The 20,657-nt window shown below is 39.6% G+C and overlaps 1 protein-coding gene across 2 annotated transcripts in view; it reads right to left on the bottom strand.

Moving 5' to 3' along the window:
• Positions 1-345: 345 nt before the first annotated feature.
• lmbrd1 (LMBR1 domain containing 1) overlaps positions 346-20,657 on the bottom strand; it is a 56,060-nt gene continuing 35,748 nt past the window's right edge. The window contains exons 8-16 of one of the 2 annotated variants that reach the window (XM_070977568.1): positions 20,079-20,204; positions 19,704-19,856; positions 16,491-16,555; positions 16,204-16,306; positions 13,361-13,465; positions 13,126-13,275; positions 10,966-11,047; positions 1,769-1,860; positions 346-1,328 (exon numbers count right to left, since the gene is read on the bottom strand). In XM_070977568.1, coding sequence (XP_070833669.1) covers positions 1,218-1,328; positions 1,769-1,860; positions 10,966-11,047; positions 13,126-13,275; positions 13,361-13,465; positions 16,204-16,306; positions 16,491-16,555; positions 19,704-19,856; positions 20,079-20,204 — 987 coding nt within the window. In that variant the 3' untranslated portion in view covers positions 346-1,217. The remainder of the gene's footprint in view (positions 1,329-1,768; positions 1,861-10,965; positions 11,048-13,125; positions 13,276-13,360; positions 13,466-16,203; positions 16,307-16,490; positions 16,556-19,703; positions 19,857-20,078; positions 20,205-20,657) is intronic. The other variant, XM_070977570.1, reaches the window with a different exon arrangement.

Here is a 20,657-nt window from a genome sequence, read left to right as displayed (position 1 = left end):
CACTGAAGGCAACCTGACTCCAGGTTCAAGGCTGATTTCTGTGAGGCTCCTTTAAGAGAGCATACATGTACAGTTAGCATGTGCCCATCATGGTACTACACATTCATGAGGCACAAACATTTGGTTTCCAAATAATAAAAAAAAAACAATCTCATTCATATTTCCTGTCAGTTTGTTAATTAAATCATCAGTTTCTAAGCACTTTGACACTGCTAAATACACCGAAAGGAATCAAACGTAGCAGAAAAAAGCCATTAGTAATTCTATGTAACAAGCCTGCAGTTGAACTCGCTGGCAAAACAAGCAGTACTTCTTAATTAAAGGAAAATTACATCCAAATCTTGATTGTTTCTTTTTTTCACATGCTCTTCCAACACAGAGAGCTAGAAGCTGTTGAACACATTTCATTAAAAACCAAGAGTAACTGAAATTTCGAAAACACGTCAGCCGCAATTGGTCCTTTACATTTCACACACAGTGCAGGTATGCAAGTACAGTAACACTTGCTTAAATAATGGTCTGAGACTGCAAATGCCTAAACCTGGGGGCCAAAAGCCCCTCCAGCACTATATTTAACCTCAGACAAAAACAAGCTACATGAACTTTGAAAATGTTACAGCTGTCAAAACTTAGGAATCATTATTTTATACCAATTAGTTTCTCAGAAAACAAGCAAGCAGAAGAGTTTGTGTAGTCTTCGTGGTATTTTATCTTAAAAGGTATATTAAAGCCAACTATAGATATTGCCACCACATAACCTTTTAAAGGGTCTGGAAAAGTGCTTGGAGAATTTAAAAAGTAAGTTTATGTGCAAGCTCTGTCTCCAAATAAAGACATAAAGATTTGGCGCAGCAGAAGACTCTGATGCCACGGTGAGTGTGTCTCCTCCAGTAGAAAAATGACCAATTTGTGTCAGTTTCAAATTGTTGATAAGTGAATTCTCAAGGTAGGATTGAGTTGGAGGATGCTCCCAGAATCCCAAAGTCATCAATAATATTGACTGAGAAAGACACAACAATCAGTCTGAGCGCTCTCATTAAGTGGAGGGATGTGTCAACTCAAAACAAGGCTGGAATCCACAAGACACCACCGCAATAACTCTTTAAAAGCAATAAATTACATTATGATAAATTACTGACATCCATTTATTTGTTTATGAAATTGTACTTTCTAGTCCCTTTAAGTTATGGTTGGCAAATCCGAGCGAATGCTGATTTTCAGTGCACATATTCATCATCACTTAAGTCTGAGTCATCGGCTTCCACCTCTCCTTCAATCACAGACTTCTTCCCTCTGCAGCAGGACACCACCAGACCAATGAGGAACGCCTAAAAATAATAAGCAAAGCGCACATTAGGAGATATTTCACGAGCATCATTTGATCGATACAATGCATCACCGGCACCGGGAAAGAGGCTATTAAATGATTTGCCGAGGAGATTAGCTGTGTGCAGTCTTGAAAAATCATTTTCCAGTAACCTTTTTCTGTGCAGATATTTAATTATGTGCTCGTGCTCTCACACTCGTCCCCGCGGAGAACATTCTTGAACTGCTTTTGAACTAAATGAAATGTCTTAGAAATGTTGTTTCTGTGAATGCTTTATTGTTCCAAAGATACGAAACTATTATATAGTTTTTCATTCATCATTAGAAAATGAGAAGAATCTTTTTTTTTTTTCACTCAAATTCTTGCTGAGAACATTCCACCGTTATTCTCACTCGGCTTAACATCAAGATGACGATGTTTCGTCTAAATCCTTGAACTTACCCCAATGAAGGCCCAGTTACCAAAATAGTAGATGGTGCTGAAGAACCAGAACTTGTGCAGGAAAAGGTAGGATCTGGTCAGAGTGCACTGGTCTGAAAGGGACAGAAAACACAAGAACGTCCTCTTAAATCTCGCTCTTATTTACAGAATTTAACAAAGACGGTTGATTTTTGACCACAATTTGAATGCAAGGAATTTTCCACCATTTGTTTCACAGTAAAGTTCTTTTTATTTTGGCATGCCATATCTTCAAATAAAGAACAAAAATAAAAATGTCATTACTGCTGCAAATAATTTGTTCATGTTTCTGCAAGGTTACTTGGTTTTTTAAAAAAAATACAAAAAACGAGGACACTAAAGATTGGAAGATGAGTTGATGCCTAACAAAATGAAAACAAAAATGGAGTTTAACTTGGTCTTAAAAATGGACCTTTCTCCACCCCATTCAGCACCACCAAGTCTCACAATCTTTAATCCCAGTGGCATGTCATGAACTTGCACCATTTGAGAAATGGTGTTAGAGGCCATCAGTCCTTCCACAAAAGCAGAATTTAAAATATTGCTGCACAGCTTCACTCTTGACCTCGGGGAGAAGATATCTGTCACAGAAAGTCTCAGGGTTCACTCTCTAAGCCATTCCTGAAGAAGACGCCTGCGGGACACATCCGAAACCTTCAGGCCGAGCGAAGGGACTGAACCTGAGTTTAGAATTATTTATCACACGTTGTCACATTTGCTTTCAAAACAGTTTTCCTAATTGCCGTTCTTATAAAACTTAACTTAATGTTTTTAATTAAAAAAGTTTGCTAAATCCCACCCTCCCAAGACATCCTCTGCCATAATGCGTCTTCTTCTCTGTTTTTGATGAGCTGATACAGAAACCCTTGAAGGAAGTCAGGAAAGAAGGAATCATTACAGAAAGTAAGAAAACTACATTTCTCCTCCAAAATGACAGATGAGGTGGGAGGTTAAGAGAGGAATATTTGGGTGCAGGTAAAAGAGGAATAAAGAAAGTAAAAAAGACAGATATATCGCTTGAGGAGGCAGGATTTCTGTCTTTAGAGAGATGCGAGGAGAAGGGACTCGTCTCGGGTGAGCACCATCATCCAGAGACACGGGACACATCTATTTCTACATGATGTTTAGAATTCCACACGAGCAGCACTTGTTATACATCTGTGTTATAAAGGGGTCTGCACGCACTTAAGAGCCAAAAAACCGGCTGCTATCACTACATGGAGCAAAGCCTTGGGCCATTTTGTCACTGTAACTAGAAAAGACAACCAGTCCCCTTAAAAGAGGAAAGCCATGTCACTGTCAGTGTGAATGTGGCTGAACCAACAGATGAAACTGGAATGATGAAACATTTAATGGAGCCTTGCATCGAATATTTCCAGCGTTACACATTGAAGAGGCGAAAGGTAAAAGCACAGACACGCAACAGGACACCAACAAATGTTGAAGAGGGTGAACGGCCGGGTCGCGGCTCATGCATGTGACCCCGATTGTCTGATGAGGTAAAAGCGATGCAACTTCGAGTGGGATCCTCTTAATTGCATCTTGTTGAAATCTATCCATCGCTCTTTGTACTGTATGCGCCTTTGATATCAGCCATGACTGAATAAACCAGTTCAGAGAATATTTCTGTTTACCTGTGATATGCGGTGATATACAGCACATGGAGGAGTCCACGTGTAAGTCCAGGTAAGCAAAAGTCTGCTTCAGAGCAGAGCAGATCACATTTGTTGCTATGGCCGAGGGCAGCTCAGTGAGTACTGACTAAGCACCGTGATCGCCAATACAAACACATCAAAACCAAAAGCTTGAAGAAGGAAACAAACGTATTGCTTATAAAATTGAATAGCTTCCCTCTGCTTTATGCTGGTGACATCACCTTTGAGCCCGAGCTCTCCTCTTTGTGACTGAACTGATACTGCTATTGATCCGACTGGCACAGATGGCAGGAATAATATCAGAATTCTCGAGCTGAGTCATTCCCTTTATGTGCATGAATGGGTATTGGCAGGCATGGGAAATGCTGATGACGTCAAATGAGGTGCATGCGGTGTCTGGGTCTCTCTTTAGTACTCCAATTGTTTTTGTGTGTGTCTGTGAAAACACTGGAAGACAAGGAAAAGAAAGAAAAGCTTCCCTTCAGATCACATGTATTAATTAGCTTAGCCACACACACCGAAGCAATAAAAGAACAAATTGTTTCAATACACTCCTAATCGGACTCGAGTTTCAAGAGAACGAGGCGAGAGAGCGAGTCCACGAGGCTGAAGTGGAGATGAAATGCACTGTCTGGCTATGTTAGAGAGCCATCTGGAGCATTAACGCTAACCCTGCTGAGCTGCTCCTATCACACTGTTTCTTACACAGCTCTTCACACCGACTCGAACCCCACGAACAGCGCAATCAGACTTATGCCGAGCGATGTGACATCAGGGTCCACAGCAATAAATCAGCATGCTTTAGGATTTATTCATTACAGTCGCTTTTTCAAAAGCCTTCTCCTCAAGGGTGTTGAATTAAAAAGCACAATAAAACAGGACAATCGCAGTCAGCGCCGCTTCACGTATGGTAAAGATTAGACGAAGAGCGGGCCCGCGGGAGTTCTGAGGGTGCACCAACAGTCAGCTTGTGCTTCACCAGGATCAACAGATAACACGAGAAGCAAGTCTATATTCATCCCCACGACCCCGCTCTCTTCCTCCTGCTCCTCAGCCATCTGTAGCTCTCCAGCTGCTCACCTGAATTGCAGAGCTCCGAGTGGGACCTGCAGATGGTTCACAACAGTAGTCTGCCTAAATATATTATCATGTACACCACTGACCCACTTCACCTTGAAATCATTACCGTACTCTGATAAGAGCAGGGGGCAGTGTGTGAGTGCAGGTAATTTCACCTTGACTCATGATACCCGGGTGAGTGCTACCCCGTGTAGCATGATGCATTATGTATAGCTTTCAACTCTGCATTCAAAGACAACCACATGCCTAAAACCCTGAATACACACACACACACACACACACACACACACACACACTGTGTTCTTTGTGAGAGGCTCTCTATCAGCAAGCACTCATGTTCCTACACTGTACGCTTTTACTTTCTCTCCATCTAAAAAGCAACCGAGCACTTTCGTTCCAATGTCCTTTGAGGATGCTGATGTTCATTCAACAGAACTATTTTCAAATCTCTGGCTTCTCATATTAGTGTTGTCGATGAATGTTCACCAAAAGCATCTTTTCACTGTGCAAAATCTCTCTCTCTCTTATTTTTCCACTGGCAGAGAAAATCCATTTGAGCAGTGTTCAAGGCCTCGAGATGCAGACACAAAAGACAACACACATAGCAGTAAAGTTACTTTACTGAACCTGACCTAAACCACTCGTCGCACCAACAGCAAGACAAGACAGAAAATTCCTGCTTTTTACAACACAGGTCTCATTTTCCACTACTGCTGGTTATGATAAATGACTTACTCATCATGGTCAGATCTGAGGACGTAAATGCATCTCTTAAACCGAGTCTATTCAGACATCAGATAATCAGACGACTTGTTAACAGGAGTCTGCTTTCAGGCGCTTTCAGGATGTACATCCAGTATTCACTCTCCTGTTAGCTGTTTAGCTTTTGGTCTCAACTTCTAAGGGAAACAGCTGGCTTTCAACAGCTGGGGGGAAAAAAAGCAAGAAAAATAAAAGCATTGCTCCGAGCAGCTTTAAGCACAGAGCATCATTTTAATTAGACTTCTTATGGCTCAATTTTGATCAGAAAGTGTTTGTAAGTCTATTAATTAATAGTGGGAGTCTTTTGGTGTAATACCGAGTGAACAGCTATTCTTTGAGACTTAATTTCCCTTTAATAAGTACAGGCTGTCTGAATGACAGGAGGGACATTTTTCTTTTAAGAGAAGACGTTTTGATTGACATGATCCCCTCAGTGCAAAGCAAATTACTATTAATTTGTGCTGGGGTTGAGGGAGTCTCCTGTTGAAACTTGCTTGGGCACCTGACATCTCAGAGGCAACACATAAAACTACGACCATCTTCCCCCTCAAGCTCTTTAAAACAATGCTGTGGAAACCGGCAAGTTGCTAGGTAACAGACAGCAGTCCATAGTGTAAAAACACTCCTCTGTATTAGAAGTTTCATTACTGGGATTCAAACTAGAAATAATGTGATATGACTTCCAAGGTAAAAGGAGAATAAAGGACTTTGGCTTGTGGTTACAATTCAGCTTAAACTGTCAGAAAGACAGAAAGATTCAGGAGTCTTATACTAGAATATTTCAAATTTTATTTCTTACAGTGTCAACCTGAACGTTGGATTTATTGATATTAAGTGTGAAATAAACTTTCCTTGCTGCAAAAGGGCATTTCTATACGTTTCTAGCTACCATTAGAAATGATGCTATTGTTGACATATTTTGTAATATGCCTTTACTGTACACACAGTGCACAGGGGTTTTTAAAGGTGATCTGACATAAATTTGGCTCACGACACGAGAATCTTTTGTTTTTTGGGAGGAAATTGAGTGAGGAGTGCTGCAGACAGAACGTCATTAAAACCATTGGTTAGTCTGTCAAGATAACTAATGTGACCAATAATGGGAGTTGCAGATGTGATGATGTGGGCGTTAACATGACAGCAATAAACAACAGAGGGGACAGTTCATTTCTTGGGTGAGGGAATGATCATTAGAAATGGACACAAAGACAGATAAATCTGCGACGGAAGGCGTCATAATGGAGTCAAATCAAATGCATCAATAAGTGAGACGAAGGCCTTTTTAAATGGATTCAGATCCTCAACAATTAGACAACTGCCGGGCAACACAAAGAAAAAACACATGAAGTGTGGATCATCATATCACCCGAGAGGGCAGTAAGTACAAAACCGAACAGCTTTCCAAGGGCAGACGGTGGACGTAGATGAACTTGGATGCAGAGTTTATGATCAAAGCAACTCGCCCACCACATGCAGCATCATGGTGGTAGGAATAATTTACAAGAGCAACTTCATATACTGCTGAGAACTCCTTAGTTTCAGCCAGGCTTCATGAAGTGAAATTATTTGTAAGTATTTCTTTAAGCGATTGAAAACGCTAAAATCTGCAACCAAGTGTAAACGCATGGGTACGTTATTAAAAGAGGACAGCAAAGTTTAGAAAATTAGTTGTTCCCTAACAAAATAAAAACAACAACAAAGAGGAACCACACTTGGAGAGACTTAGTGCCGCAAGAGTTCACATATGTGTCAAAGGCTGGAGGGAGAGTGGAAATAAGATGAAGTGGACTAAAATTAAGTTTTTTCCCAGGAAAAATAAACAGCTGCTAAAGTAAAGACTGAGTGTCCAGTAATGCATAAGAGGAGCATGTACCCAGATTCTCCTCCTCCTCCTGACAATAATTCCATACGCTGCATTGAATCACAAACTGAAGAAGACTTTGGGGTTCAGGGTGTTTGGGGCCATGGCAGAGAAATCCCACCAGACATGGCATGAAGAATACTATTTCTATATTCACAGAAATACAGCTGTGATGCTGTGGCTCTGGATTTGATTTAAAAAGGAATTGCAAGAGCTTACTAGAACGCACCTAAGCAAATATTTGGACTCCATTTGAATACCGAAAATATACAGACCTCGCAAACATGATGTAACAGTAAGGGACAGGGTCATGGTTAGAGGATGTGAATATGGGTTCAGCAGAGTGGTACACATTCTCCTGTGTATTGTATTTTATGTAAATGCTCTAAAACTTCCTCTCATCTACTATCATCCTCAGTTTTTGTCTATTTAATCATCATGATTTATCTGATTGAAGTTCTTCAGATTGACATGAATAAACAACATTTTCAGCATAAATGATCGGACAGTGCCTTCAGATGAGCTGGCTGACTGGCATGTAGCCATTTAGCCAGCTCCACCCTCCCTCTCCGCAGCCTCACACCAACGGTTAATGAGGTACTCTCTCCTTTGGGAAAAAAAAGCTGCTTTATGTAAATTGGGAAAGAAGGAGTTGTGCTCTTTCACCACACAAATTAAATCTTTCACCTGTTACTTTCAGCATATCAGCCGATAAGCTTTTGATTGTATTCCCTCTCAGTCGCATGTGTTGTCTCTGCTTGACACTTCCTCCTCCTCGTGGTAGGTGGTACAACGGCTGTTATGAAAGCAGAAGCCATTTCCAAGCGGCCAAAATAGGACCAGTTTCCCAAAACTGGTCAAAACAGAGAGCAGAAATACTGCTGGCCATTGTCCTAGTGACTCCACGACTCCTTGAATATAACTGAGTGCCAAAACGCCTGTGTAAATGAACAGATCACACAACCCTTTGACATGGGCCCTCAGTCATTAACAGTACTCGGCCAAAAACAACTGAGAGCCCTGTGGTGCCAGCAACATGTTTAACTTTATTTCACTCACTTAAACCCAGCTCAATTTCAACAGCTATCTATAACTCCTCTTCTTCTCCTCAAACATAAAGCAGCTTCCAGGCTGCGATGAAACAACGTGATGATGTGATGCAGGAGCATGGCTGCGTGTGACTGGGTTATTTGTGATAGTTGGGGGACAGGAAACAAATCGTTTGTTTGAGGGAAAACAAACAGACAACCAAAGAAAAGCCAATTAATTTCCACAATTCTGTCTGAACAGTCATGTAAACAAGAGTATTATGGGGGATTGTCAATTTATGTAATTAGTGTATGTTGGCATTATTGTCAAGTGTAAACATGGCTGGATTAATATTTATGCTTGTTCACATTTGTAGTACTTTTTTCCTCTTTCTTATTATGTTTATTTGTATGCACCAAAATACATTCCTTGGCAATAAACCTGGTTCAAACTCTGATTGAATGCAGCTTTATTAATCACATAGGTAAACGTATTTAAAGGCAATCAAAACAATACATAATATTTATTGGCTTTCATTTTAAATTTGAATTGAAGCTGTTGTAATTGCATAGATGACTGGACTGTTGACATGGTGGCAAAGGTTTTAATATTTAAAGAAACAAATTCATCTTAGAAAGGGCCCAGTCCATCTTCGGCTGTATATTTAGGGTGGAATATGCATTTTAGAATATAAAGTATTTTGACTTACTTACACATATCTACTATAGTATAGACCATATTCACATGGCGGCCATTTTCCTCTGACTTCACGCTCAGGGTGGGAAGCTCAAATGCGGTTATCAATAAGGATCATGTAGTACTGCTGCATTCCGGGTTGCACGTACTGAATGTGATAAATCGGTACTCGTTATCACCTTCCAATTAGGTTCCATACGTTTATACAACCTGCAACCTGCAACACAGCAGTATCACGTTATTAGCAAACAGCTTCTGATCTTCTCATCCTGAGCATGACATCGGAAAATGGCCGCCATGTGAATTTGGCGTATGCCACCTCTTCCTATATTAAAATGGCACCAGAACTAATTTGAGCAAAGCCTGTTTTATTCCAGTCGAGCCTTCCCACAAGCAGGAGAGAACCTAAAACGCAGGTGTCTACACATCAGATTATTGTAAACAAATAATATCTTACCCTTGATCTCTGCAGTTACTCGTCTGGCTCTGCTTTATCTTTCTATTTTCTGCCTGTCTTACCCTGTCTCAATGCATTTTCAGTACTGTTGAATAAAGTGAAAATTATTCATGAAACCTGGGTCGATAATGGCTATCTCTAACATCACTGCTGTACTCAGGCATATACCTCATTGTCATTCCAAACTTTGCTGCCACAACGGGTCCAGACTCACACGTGTCTCTTAATGGCAATGGAAGGCACTACGGGGAACATCTTCATAGGAACTGACACACTGTAGGCGACTCTTCAGACAACATGTTCTCAACATGGAACCCAAAGATGCGATAATATTATCACTGACAACATAGCTCCAGATATTCTGTAAATACAACTCCTCCTCAACTCACATTATATAAGAAGACCATGCACTACATTCTCTATTGGGAATTCTGGGAATTTGATGCTATCTAAGATCTTTATTACCATTTGAGATTGTAGAATTTAGCATTTTTAAAAGAACAGGTCAGCCTCGCCTTCGATATTTAGTATAAATCCTCAAGAGATGACAACAAACTTCATGCAGTATGGACAAAACTTCTAGCATCAACAAAAATAAAACAAAAAGACAAAAAAACAAAAAGAAACTGTGGTCAACCAGATTAAAACAAAACACAACGAAGTCTGGAGAGGGAACATGTATACTAAACATATATACTGTAATATACTTCCATTCCTACATATGATGAACTAAACAATAATGCAAAGATTTAAGACTACACAGTTGAAGGGCAATTGTTAGAGAAAATATCATATAATATTCAGAAAGTATCAAATATATTTAATAGTAAATCGACTGTAATAATTAACAACTCCCACTGTTTTCACGTTACTCTTTTTCTGCATACATACTTGACATTTAGACCCATCAAAACTCATTAACTACTCTAATTGCAATGCAATGCTGCACCTTCAGGGACAGGATTTATGGCCCAGCATCTTGACTCATTTGAATTAAAAAATAATTATGCCTCACATGAAAACACCTCCACCGACACAAGCAAACATGCACAAAATCCAACACACTCCAACAGGTTAAAGACAGACTCAGCGGATGGCTTGAAGTCTAAAAATCAGTCTGAATTTATAAGTGGACGAGCAGGGCGGGAATCTGAGATATGACACATGTGCCAGAGAATAAAGTCTGTTTATGATCTTGTTTGTTTCCTTTGAACCTTTGCAGGAATGATAGATGTGACAATTGCATCATATCTGCTCCACTACCAGCAGAGCCTTACTCGAGCACTTGGCACATGAATAAATTAACGTAATAACGCTCAGTGGTATGATGTACATTCACACATCTGTGTTTTCATGGCTGATTTACTGTAATAAGTGTTGGCAAGCAGACAGCAAGAGGCCATGTTCTGCATTACTAAATGTTTGTCCTTGGTATTATTCCCTCTAATGACTAATGAATGCAATAAAGATTACTGAACAGTGTTCTACATGAAACGGTCAGGTTGTACACCATCCTTCCTTTCTTCTAGTATAGACTCGACTTGCGAGGAATAAATCTTTGATGATGTTTTGTAAGTTTTTCGAGCATCTCACTATTGGACCAGTGTTACCTTACTGCTAGCAGAGATGACAGACTTACCCTCAGGCGCGTCAGCATCACAGATCCTTGTGGTGCCAAAAGTAGCATTCCCAGATGTAGGACCTGCTGAGGGCATCTGAGTCTGATCAAAAAAACACAAGAGGTATGTGTCTGTTTAGCAACAAAACACTGCAAACTTCTTCATGCAGTACAAACTCGAGAAGAAGAGCCATAAAGCCATGATCTGACAATCTGGACAATTAGAAGAATACATAACAGCAGCAGCTTTTTACTGACAAATTCTAGAATGACCTTAAGTTTTTTAAATTAACAGAAAGAACACCAGGTTCCAGATAATGCTCTGAGTCGTGCCATGACAGAGCATTACTGTCTTTTTTGTTTACAGTAAACCTGAACAACAGGCGATTAGATGGTAATTTACAGTCATTTTAATTCCCTTTTCCTTTTTCTGTAATGTTTGCTGTAATGTTGATGGGAGGCAAAACTGCCTATTTAATGTGTTTGCTACATTCCACTCCGGTACAACAGCGGGCAGCATGTCGAGCATTAGCTGTTACATCAAATGATGAGGAGTCATTCCCTCAAACAGCACCTGCCAATTAAACATGAAGAAGAGGAAGAACAAGACGATGGATGGAGAACCTGCCAAAAAGGCTAAAAGTCTGTGCAAGCATCTCACCAAATGGGAGGAGGCTTACCCGTACTTAATGAAGCACAACGTCGGTCAAAGTCATGCTTTTTGTGAAATATGCCACGCAGATTTTAGAGTCACACGGAGGGAAACATGACAAACCTGCCAAACATAACTGTGTCCAACAGGCACAGAAACATGTTCTACCAATGACGGCATTCATACCATCTCTCCCATCCATTTTCATCATCAGCCTCTGCTACCAATTATCTCACATCTAGCCTCTCTCAATATCATCAGGCATAATGTGTAAGTGATGTGTACATATGCTTCAGGTAATACATAAATAAAGTAAGAGCTGCATTTATTTGCCTTTTTTTGTTTTCATTTATATACTGCAGGGATGTTCACTGCATTTCAACCCAGTATCTGATTCTAACTGTCGTCACTTCACGTAGGAACTAGTTGACTCAGTCCTTGATGCTCCGATATTTTAAAGCAAGTGGTGATTTTAGGATTCACTGTGTGTATCCGTGTCTAAATGTAAGAGGTATTTAGACAGTGGTAAGAGTGGTGGAATGGCCCTGGGCAAGGTGCCAGAAGATTTCCCTTATTTTCAAATCACAGTGTTGTTTCGCCTCCCTCTTTCAAGCATGTAGGGGAAACTACGGTGGCCACAAGAAACATTAAAAACACACAAAGCCCTCTGTATGGTTTGTCCGTTCTGGGCTACTGTAGAAACATGGTGGTGCATTACGGCAGCCTCTGTGGATGAGGACCACTCCCCTGTAGATGTAAATAGCTCATTATAAGGGAACAAAAACTGAACAGTTCTTATTTTCAAGGTGATTTTACACTAATGAAAACATACTGATGAACATTATATTCTTTTTCTGCATATAGATCCCCATAAACCCTACACACTGGACTTTAAAGATCACTTTCACTTAAGGAGAACTAACTAACTTAAGAACAAATGCATAAGTTTAAGGAATTTGCTGAGCACAATACTTAATATCAACTGTATACAGACTCTATATGCTAGGCTAGTAAATATGACACTGAGGCACAATATATTCAAATGCTGTGGGTGAAAGCAGAGAGGAATAAGCCGCGTTTACCCTGTGAGTCATATGGAGCTGGTTTTAAAAAGGTTATTTTCTCTCATTTAAAAAGAGGATGTTTCAACAGAAACACGGTGGTTCGTTTTAATTATGTTGTTCAAAAGAATTTTTGAGACGAAGCATAGACACGAGGATGCATCTAAACTACATGTACCCACCCACACAGAGAGCGTGAGAGAGAGACGGCAGAGCGACATCAGATCACACAGAGGGTAGACAAGCAACAGATCCACATAGTAATAGCCACACATAGGCTACAGATAAACAGAATCCATAAAGACCAACAGTCTAAAAGCCCGTAGAGACCATGCTGCTGCCTACACCCCGCTGGATCAAAATGATTTGAACCCACTGCCTGATGGACACTGGCATCGTTAGAGCCCCATCCACAGCGAGACTAAAACACCCAGAAATACAAAGAAATGTATGTAGATTTTTCCTCACCTGCACAAGATACTTCTGGCTGCCATACATGACATACTGTGGGGCGAGGCTGTAGATCATGTAGCTGGTGTGAAGGACAATCAAGAGAAGAATCATACAGAGGAAGAGGAGAGCCTGGGGGCGGGTTCTCTTGGGTCTAATTTTGTAGAGCTGAAAAAGAAGAAAATGGTAATGTGCAATTAGGAGTGTACTTGTAACATTTTTCAGGTAACACAGAAGCAGGGCCTTTGCTTACCCTTATCCAGAAGAACCAGATGCCCATGTTGCGGATGCCAGCCATGGACGTGACTACAAAGTACATGGTGATGACCGTGATCAGGATGTAATCCAACGGAAAAACCTGTGATATACCAAGGACAGAAATCAGCTCCATCTCTCACATGCAGGAGTCACAAATAATGCCATTATGGCTTTCAAAGTCAAACATTCAGGCTGGCTGCCTCTCAAGGATGCCCGGAGCTGTTAATGAGCAACTACCATCAATACCACTTCTTCTTGGCCAATTAATCTAAAGCAAATCTCAGATGGTCAATGTGCACACTGTTGAACACCAACAACTGTATTCCTAACCTCTTCCAATTAATCAGTAAATTGATTATTTACAGATACACACATAAAACCACAGTGCATGGAACATAAATATGGACTGATCATGAGCTGCAACCTGAAATGTTCTGATTTAACCTCAGACCTGACCTCTATATAGTCCTTTATCCCATTCTTGATATGATGCACTTAATTCCTTAATTACCAAGGTCATACTTCTAAACACTGGCTTTAGACATTTAATCAATGCCACTACCTATGAGGCAATTCTTTAATGGTCTGAGCTGTCAGTCATTTTTTCCTCTACATTCTGCTGTAGAATACTAAATTTAAGTGAGGATGCTCCATTCAGTTTCCAAACCTGCAGCAATGACTCAGAGGAAAGAAGCAAAGGTAGCAATTTAATAATCTGTCGATCTCAATAGCTCAAATTTTAAAAAATTCAAAGAATAATAAATTGGTCATTTAACCACATTGCTGCTATTGTATATACATGTTTCAGAATCCACAAGTGTACCGATGTAGAGGCTTTTGACAACTTATAGCTCATAACCTTGGACAAAATGAAGAGATATTCAATGAAACAAAAAGGTCCAATTATACATTCAAACCCCAGTTACAACACTGACTTCTTGATTGTTTATAAAATACAGGAAAAAAACAGGAATTCATTATTTAAATGGAACTAGCACAGGAAAAGCAGAGAAACATATTTTAATTCATTAACCAGCATTCACGAGTTCACCAAGGTCTTCTCTCTTTTGCAAAATACATTATTATAATACCATGTTACCATTTACTAATGCTTTGTAAGATTTTATTAGCTGTGAAGAGAACTCTTGAGTGCATAATGCAAATCATGTAAATAAAATAGAGAATAACAATTGGTAATGAAGAGTTTATTTGTACACATCTTTATATACTGGACTGTACTTGTACACTTTTCAAACTTGATTAAATGCATAACCAAAGTGCCCCCTGAAGAATGCAGTGTTTTCAGATCAGTTACACAAAAAGTTTAAAATCAATAATACAGTGGGCAAAATTTCTGTTACTGTGAATAGTTAAGTGAGGAGAAGATGGACTGATTTCCAAAAGTCTTAAAGTTAAAGATGAAACATCCTCTTCAACATTTTATGTAATATTAGTGTATTATTTTGAATTTGTACACTCTTAAGAGGGAAAAAAGGAAAGAAGCACCATACAAATGTTTGAGCACCTCAAGAGATTTGAGCTCTCAGATAACTTTTACCAAGGTCTCTGAGATTAATTAGTTTGTTAAGTCTATGGCTTGTTCACAGTCGTCATTAGGAAAGGCCAGGTGACGAAAATTTCAAAGCTTTATAAATACTGTGACTCCTCAAACCTTGTCCCAACAATCAGCAGCCACGGGCTCCTCTAAGCAGCACTCTGAAAATTAAAATAACTGATTCCCTCAAAGCAGGAGGAGGCTGTAAGAAGATAGCAAAGCTTTTTCAGGTAGCTCTAATGTAATTAAGAAATGGCAGTTAACAAGAACAGTGGAGGTCAAACTGAGGTCTGCGAGACCAAGAAAACTTGTGAGAGAACCGCTCATAGGATTACTAGAAAGTCAAATTAAACCCCCAACATTCAGGCACAAATACAACCTTCATGGAAGAGTCATCAGAAGAAAATCTTTCCTTCATCTTCACCACAAAATTCAGACAAAAGTTTGCAAAGAACCCTCTAAACAAGGCTGATTCCTGTGGACTGATGCCGTTAAAAGTTTTTGGCCACAATGAGAAAAGGTACGTTTAGAGAAAAAAGGCTGCAGACTTTCACCAAAAGAACACCTCTCCAACTGTCAGGCGCGGAGGTGGATCGATCATGCTTTGGGCTTGTGTTGCAGCCAGTGGCACAGGGAACATTTCAAGTGGTAGAAAGGATTCAATTAAACATCAGCAAGTTCTAGAAGCAATCATCACATCACCTGTAAAAAGGCTGAAGATGAAAAGAGGATCGCTTCTATAACAGGATACTGATCAAACGACAGATAAGTCATCTTGCTTAAAATATTTAAGAAATCCGTCATCTTTAACTTGATGCTGTTTGGAAATCATTTCATCTTTTACTCATCTAGCTATTCACGCTTACAGAAAGTTTGACCGGGATGCCCAAACTTTTGCATGTCACTGTACGAAGATGGACATAATTCCATAATCCCTTAATTCTAAAAACCACCCTTTGGCTGTTTATAATTTTGTTATCTTTTGGTCTTTGGTAGTCGTGCCTGTCACACCGTATCTACAAGTAACTGTTAATTGACATTTAAAGCAATATGACTCATTTAATGTGTGTACAGTGGCTGCTTTTGTAGTTGAGTTCACCTGCAGTATTTTGAAGCAAACGCTTTTAACATTATTACTCCTGCATTTAAGGATAGCCAAGAATGAAGCTTTTAAATGATGCTTCATTTAGGTTAATGATGATGAGGACAAGAAAATATGGCTTTAAACATATCTTAATTGAGGATAATCATCTTTTCACCATGAGAGATGAGTGCGTACTCACGGGTTGTAAGGCTAATAGAAGTTCATTCAGAGGATTGGTTAGGTTGGTGCCAAAGATTATGAACCCGGAGCTGATGCCAGCAGAGTGAAGAGCTTTATCCAAACTGAAACACACAGAAAAGAATTAAATATATGTATATTTATCCAGCATTAAACATCAATTAATATAGTCAAAAGAAACAATTACACTGTCCATTTCTTTGTCACACTGCCTGCCTTATGACACAGATTTGTATGTACCTGTGTTGTATAAAGATTTGCCATATTACAGGACGTATCATGACTTACTTTGAAATGAACAGGGCAACAGTGAACAGCAGTGCAACCAGGATGAAGAAAATGCCCAACAATATCTGAAAAAGAAAAAAACAACTAAGTATATTACAGTACCAAACAGTGATCCGTCCCCACAACCAAAGGAGGGATCTGCAGTCATGGTGAACCTCATGACTGAACCCCAATAAAGGAAAATGTATGGTTTCAAATGTGTCTACTGGGTCAGCAAATATAACCTTTCTGTCATATATTTTGTCAAGGAGAGACCATATGGCTTGGACAGCCACAGTTTGGCACTGTTGCCTAAGGTGACAGGGGGAAGCACTGGCACAGCCCAGACAGAGTAGGGAGGTTGCAACCAGGGAGGCAAAAGGTGGGTGGCAGCCAAAAAGGCAATAAACCCTCTCGACTGCTCGCCTTCATGGGGGCCTGAGTGAAAATATCTTTTACCAGCCATAGTGATGAAAACAGCATGCCTGACCTCTGACATATCCATGCCACTGGCTAGATACTAACAATTCTAAGATAAAGTAAATTACACTATAAAACATAATAATTCAAATTAGCTTTGACAAAACATCCCTTGATGTAATTTATCCATGATTGTAGCAAAGCATCACTTACAATCAAAACACTGATAATCAACACACTTGTCATTATTGTTTGACATGACAACAATTTCACAAGTTAGTGGCCAGACTGAGGAAAAATACAGTCATTCAAATGTACTGATCAAACTGCCCTTATCTCCTAATCCAAACAACCAAAACCCCCTTAAAAAGCCTTGCCTAACTCTGTGATGCAAATACAATGGATGCCTATTAAAAAGTGAAATAACATATTAAGAATTAATAAAAACTGTTTTTAAATGATGAAAAGGTGGGATTTACTTTAGTATCTCAAATGAAAAGGTGGCACAGTAACAAAGAGAATAGCACTGCATGATAAATTACTTATCTTAACAGCTTGAAAAACTGGTTTTCACCAAGGTTTCAATGATCCCATCAAATGAGTAATTATTTTGTGAGTTCTAAGCACTTTTAAGTGTAAATATTCTGCATGTTCAGAAAGCCATTTTTGCGCACCACCGGTTGATATAAAAATAAAGACAACATGTGTTCGAGAGACAATGGCACAACTGCTCTGGAGAAATCACAATCATTTGGCTTATCACTCCACACCAGTGCCTGAGTATACAGTAAATAAATCTCCCAACTCATTACCGTTTAAATTTGAGTCTGGGGACTGTCATTAGCAGCAACCCCCTTGGTTGAAGACAAACTGTTACAGACACTGGTTTAAAATGTTTGTGCATGCCTGCAGTGCAGTAAAATACGAGAAAATGAACAGCAGTGGGAAAGGAAAATGTGAATGAGCAGAATGATGTTGGAACTTGTGCTGCTATGTCATGTATAAACAGACAGTAAGGGCATGTCAAGCATGCATACTATTATGAGCACTATGCGCCTAGATTTGCACGTGGGGTGGGTAAAAGGAAATATGAACAAGAAGGTGCACAAATAAACATGCTGCCAAAGATTTATCATGTACCTTTTGAAGTAGAATTCTTACTAACATTTTCTCTTCAGGTGCACATATTCATCATCAACTAGTTGCTTATTAGCATGCACATTAGTAACACAATGGCTCTTTATTATTAAGAACTTAGTAAAGTCTTATTCTGCACGACCATATTTCAAAATTACTAGGCCATTAACTAAGAGTTTTCCCTCAATAACCTCCTGATTACTGTGTATTGATAGTAAGGAAGTCGTTTGACATGAATTACAATCTTAATAACCTACTGTATCCCTAACCTTTAATAACCCCCTAACCCCCAGAGTAAGGCGTTAATAAGAGCGTTGTAGTGACTATTAATGAGCCAATATGCTAAGCAATTAGTTAATGGTGAAAATGTGTACCTTAATATAAAGTGTGACAGAATTTACATTCAAAGGACTATCTGGTTATTGTTTTCCATGCTAAAGGTTTAGCAAATCAGCATAAGCAAAAACATTTTTGATTGTTTTAGGTGAAGGAAAATAATTTCCTGACCCACCACCATCACATTTAACAGAATAATTACAGCCATGATTTTGTTATTCTAAGCTTTATAGGTGGTGACTTTCGCAAATTCAAATGAAGTATTTTTTGGAAATTACAAATGCAGTGCGGTTTATTCCAAAATGACTACAAAGATGTTAATGATAACAGCTGCTGCACTCTGGTAACAGAGCGGTTTGTTTTGATAAGTACTACAATAAGTAGTAAGAATTGGTGAGAATAGGCGGCCTTGGGGGATTTTGGTTTTGATGATCATTTTATTCATGGAACCGTGTGAAATGGCTGTCTTCAATGAGTCCCTTGTATTTACTTCTTTTTTCACAATCTTGATGGTTTGAGCTGTATAAACTACTGCAGGAAATTGTAAAATGTCAGTTTATGACTGATCAGTTTTACCAGATTTTAATTTGGTATGGTTATTTTGTGCTGGTGCTGCTTATGACTTAGTCATAGTTATCTACTTGAAAGTCGGGGTGCAGAATCGCACAGGCTCTCCGTAATGCTCATCAGTGCATCATCTCCAGCAGTTTGCTTAGACTTGGTCAGTGACTGCCATGTTTTTAAATGTTAAACAAGTGGTGTTATAACCCCCCTCTTCTCACAGCCCCTGTACGCAATATGGATATGAGCACAAGAATATTAAAATTGCATTCATGGGGTCCAGGTATCGGCTGGCCAACCCCAAAAAAAGTAAAATCAAAGAAAACTTTGTGGTGGCTTTGGTTTATCCCTGGGGAACAATGAGATCCTGCCTTAGAAATGTGAGACTCCCTGAGAGACTTCATAGTAAATTAGGCGAAGAGACTACCCGTGGGAATCGTGTAAAGATGCGGTTGTGTAAAGTAGAACTAAAAGTAAATCTGGAGCAGTCCAGATTAGAACTTGAGCACAAAGAAACAGTTAGGGAGAAACATATTGAAGCCGGCGAAACTGAGCAAAGGTGCGATACTTTGCCACACAAGTATTTTAAAATTACACAACAATTAAGTGAAGAAACACCACATTAAATCAATTAAAAGACGCATAAACAAATCTTAATAATGATGTTTCTGAGTTCACATCCAATATAAAGACATTGAAAGGATTTGCCATTGTATGCAATACAGTCCATATCAGACATATACCTTACTTCTCTGAATGAGAGCCACAATGAAGACTCACCTTGACAGGCCTGAGAGCAGTGCCCACTTTATTGCAGCAGTTCCTCTCTGCAATTTCCAGGTGTCTCCCCCTGCGCCGGAGGACCTGCAGTTTGCCCTCCAACTCCTGCAGGTTGTGTCTGTCCCTTGATGAAAGGGGACGTCCATCATTACACTGTTAAGACAGCCAAGAAACAACCAAATCACCAATCAGTAAATACACACATGCATGCATAGTCACTGCTAACATGGTATAGTTGGAACCTTTATCAGAGTATTTAAAGTGTGGAGCACAAATCATGAAAAACTGTAACTAACTGACTAACTTGTAGATACTTTGCACAGGGTCTTCATGTCACATATGTGCAGGTGCTTTGCGGCATTTGGTGAGACCAACCTTGGATTTCAGCTTTTCTATTTGATGCTCAACATCATCAATGTCCTCTGTGTTCTCCAGGCGTTCATATACCACACTCCGGGTGCCTTTTATCAGATTCAAAGGCAGCACAGACATACCGTATGCCTGAAAGACAGTGCACACATGCCATTAGAGACACACATCATTGTCATAGTGGGATGGCACATATGGCACGTGCATCCGCCCACACACACCCACGCCTGCCTGATGACAAACCCATCACAATGTGGAACGCGACCACAGTCAAATGAGAGTAAGCAAACACACACACACAGAACAAATGATATAGTTCCTGGCCTCCCAGGCTATGTCATTTCTGGTAGAGCAAAAAAGATTAAAATGGTGGAATCTATAATTGTGCTATGGTTTATTGGTGAACTTGCTGCAACCATTTTGTGTGGATATCACTGCCTTATATCACTCTGATGCAATTTACAGCTTAACAGTGCCCCCATGTGACAGCACTATCCTCTATCCAGGATTGGAGGAAATTTTCATAAGCAGAATTTTAGGAAGAGATATCTGGGTTAGAGGAGTGGGCATCAAGGTGCCATCACT

Source organism: Chaetodon trifascialis, chromosome 13 (genome assembly GCF_039877785.1).
Source record: "Chaetodon trifascialis isolate fChaTrf1 chromosome 13, fChaTrf1.hap1, whole genome shotgun sequence".
In the NCBI taxonomy this organism is placed as follows: Eukaryota; Metazoa; Chordata; class Actinopteri; order Chaetodontiformes; family Chaetodontidae; genus Chaetodon; species Chaetodon trifascialis.
The sequence above is the reverse complement of the archived record's forward strand: the minus strand, read 5'-3'. Positions and strand labels throughout refer to the sequence as shown.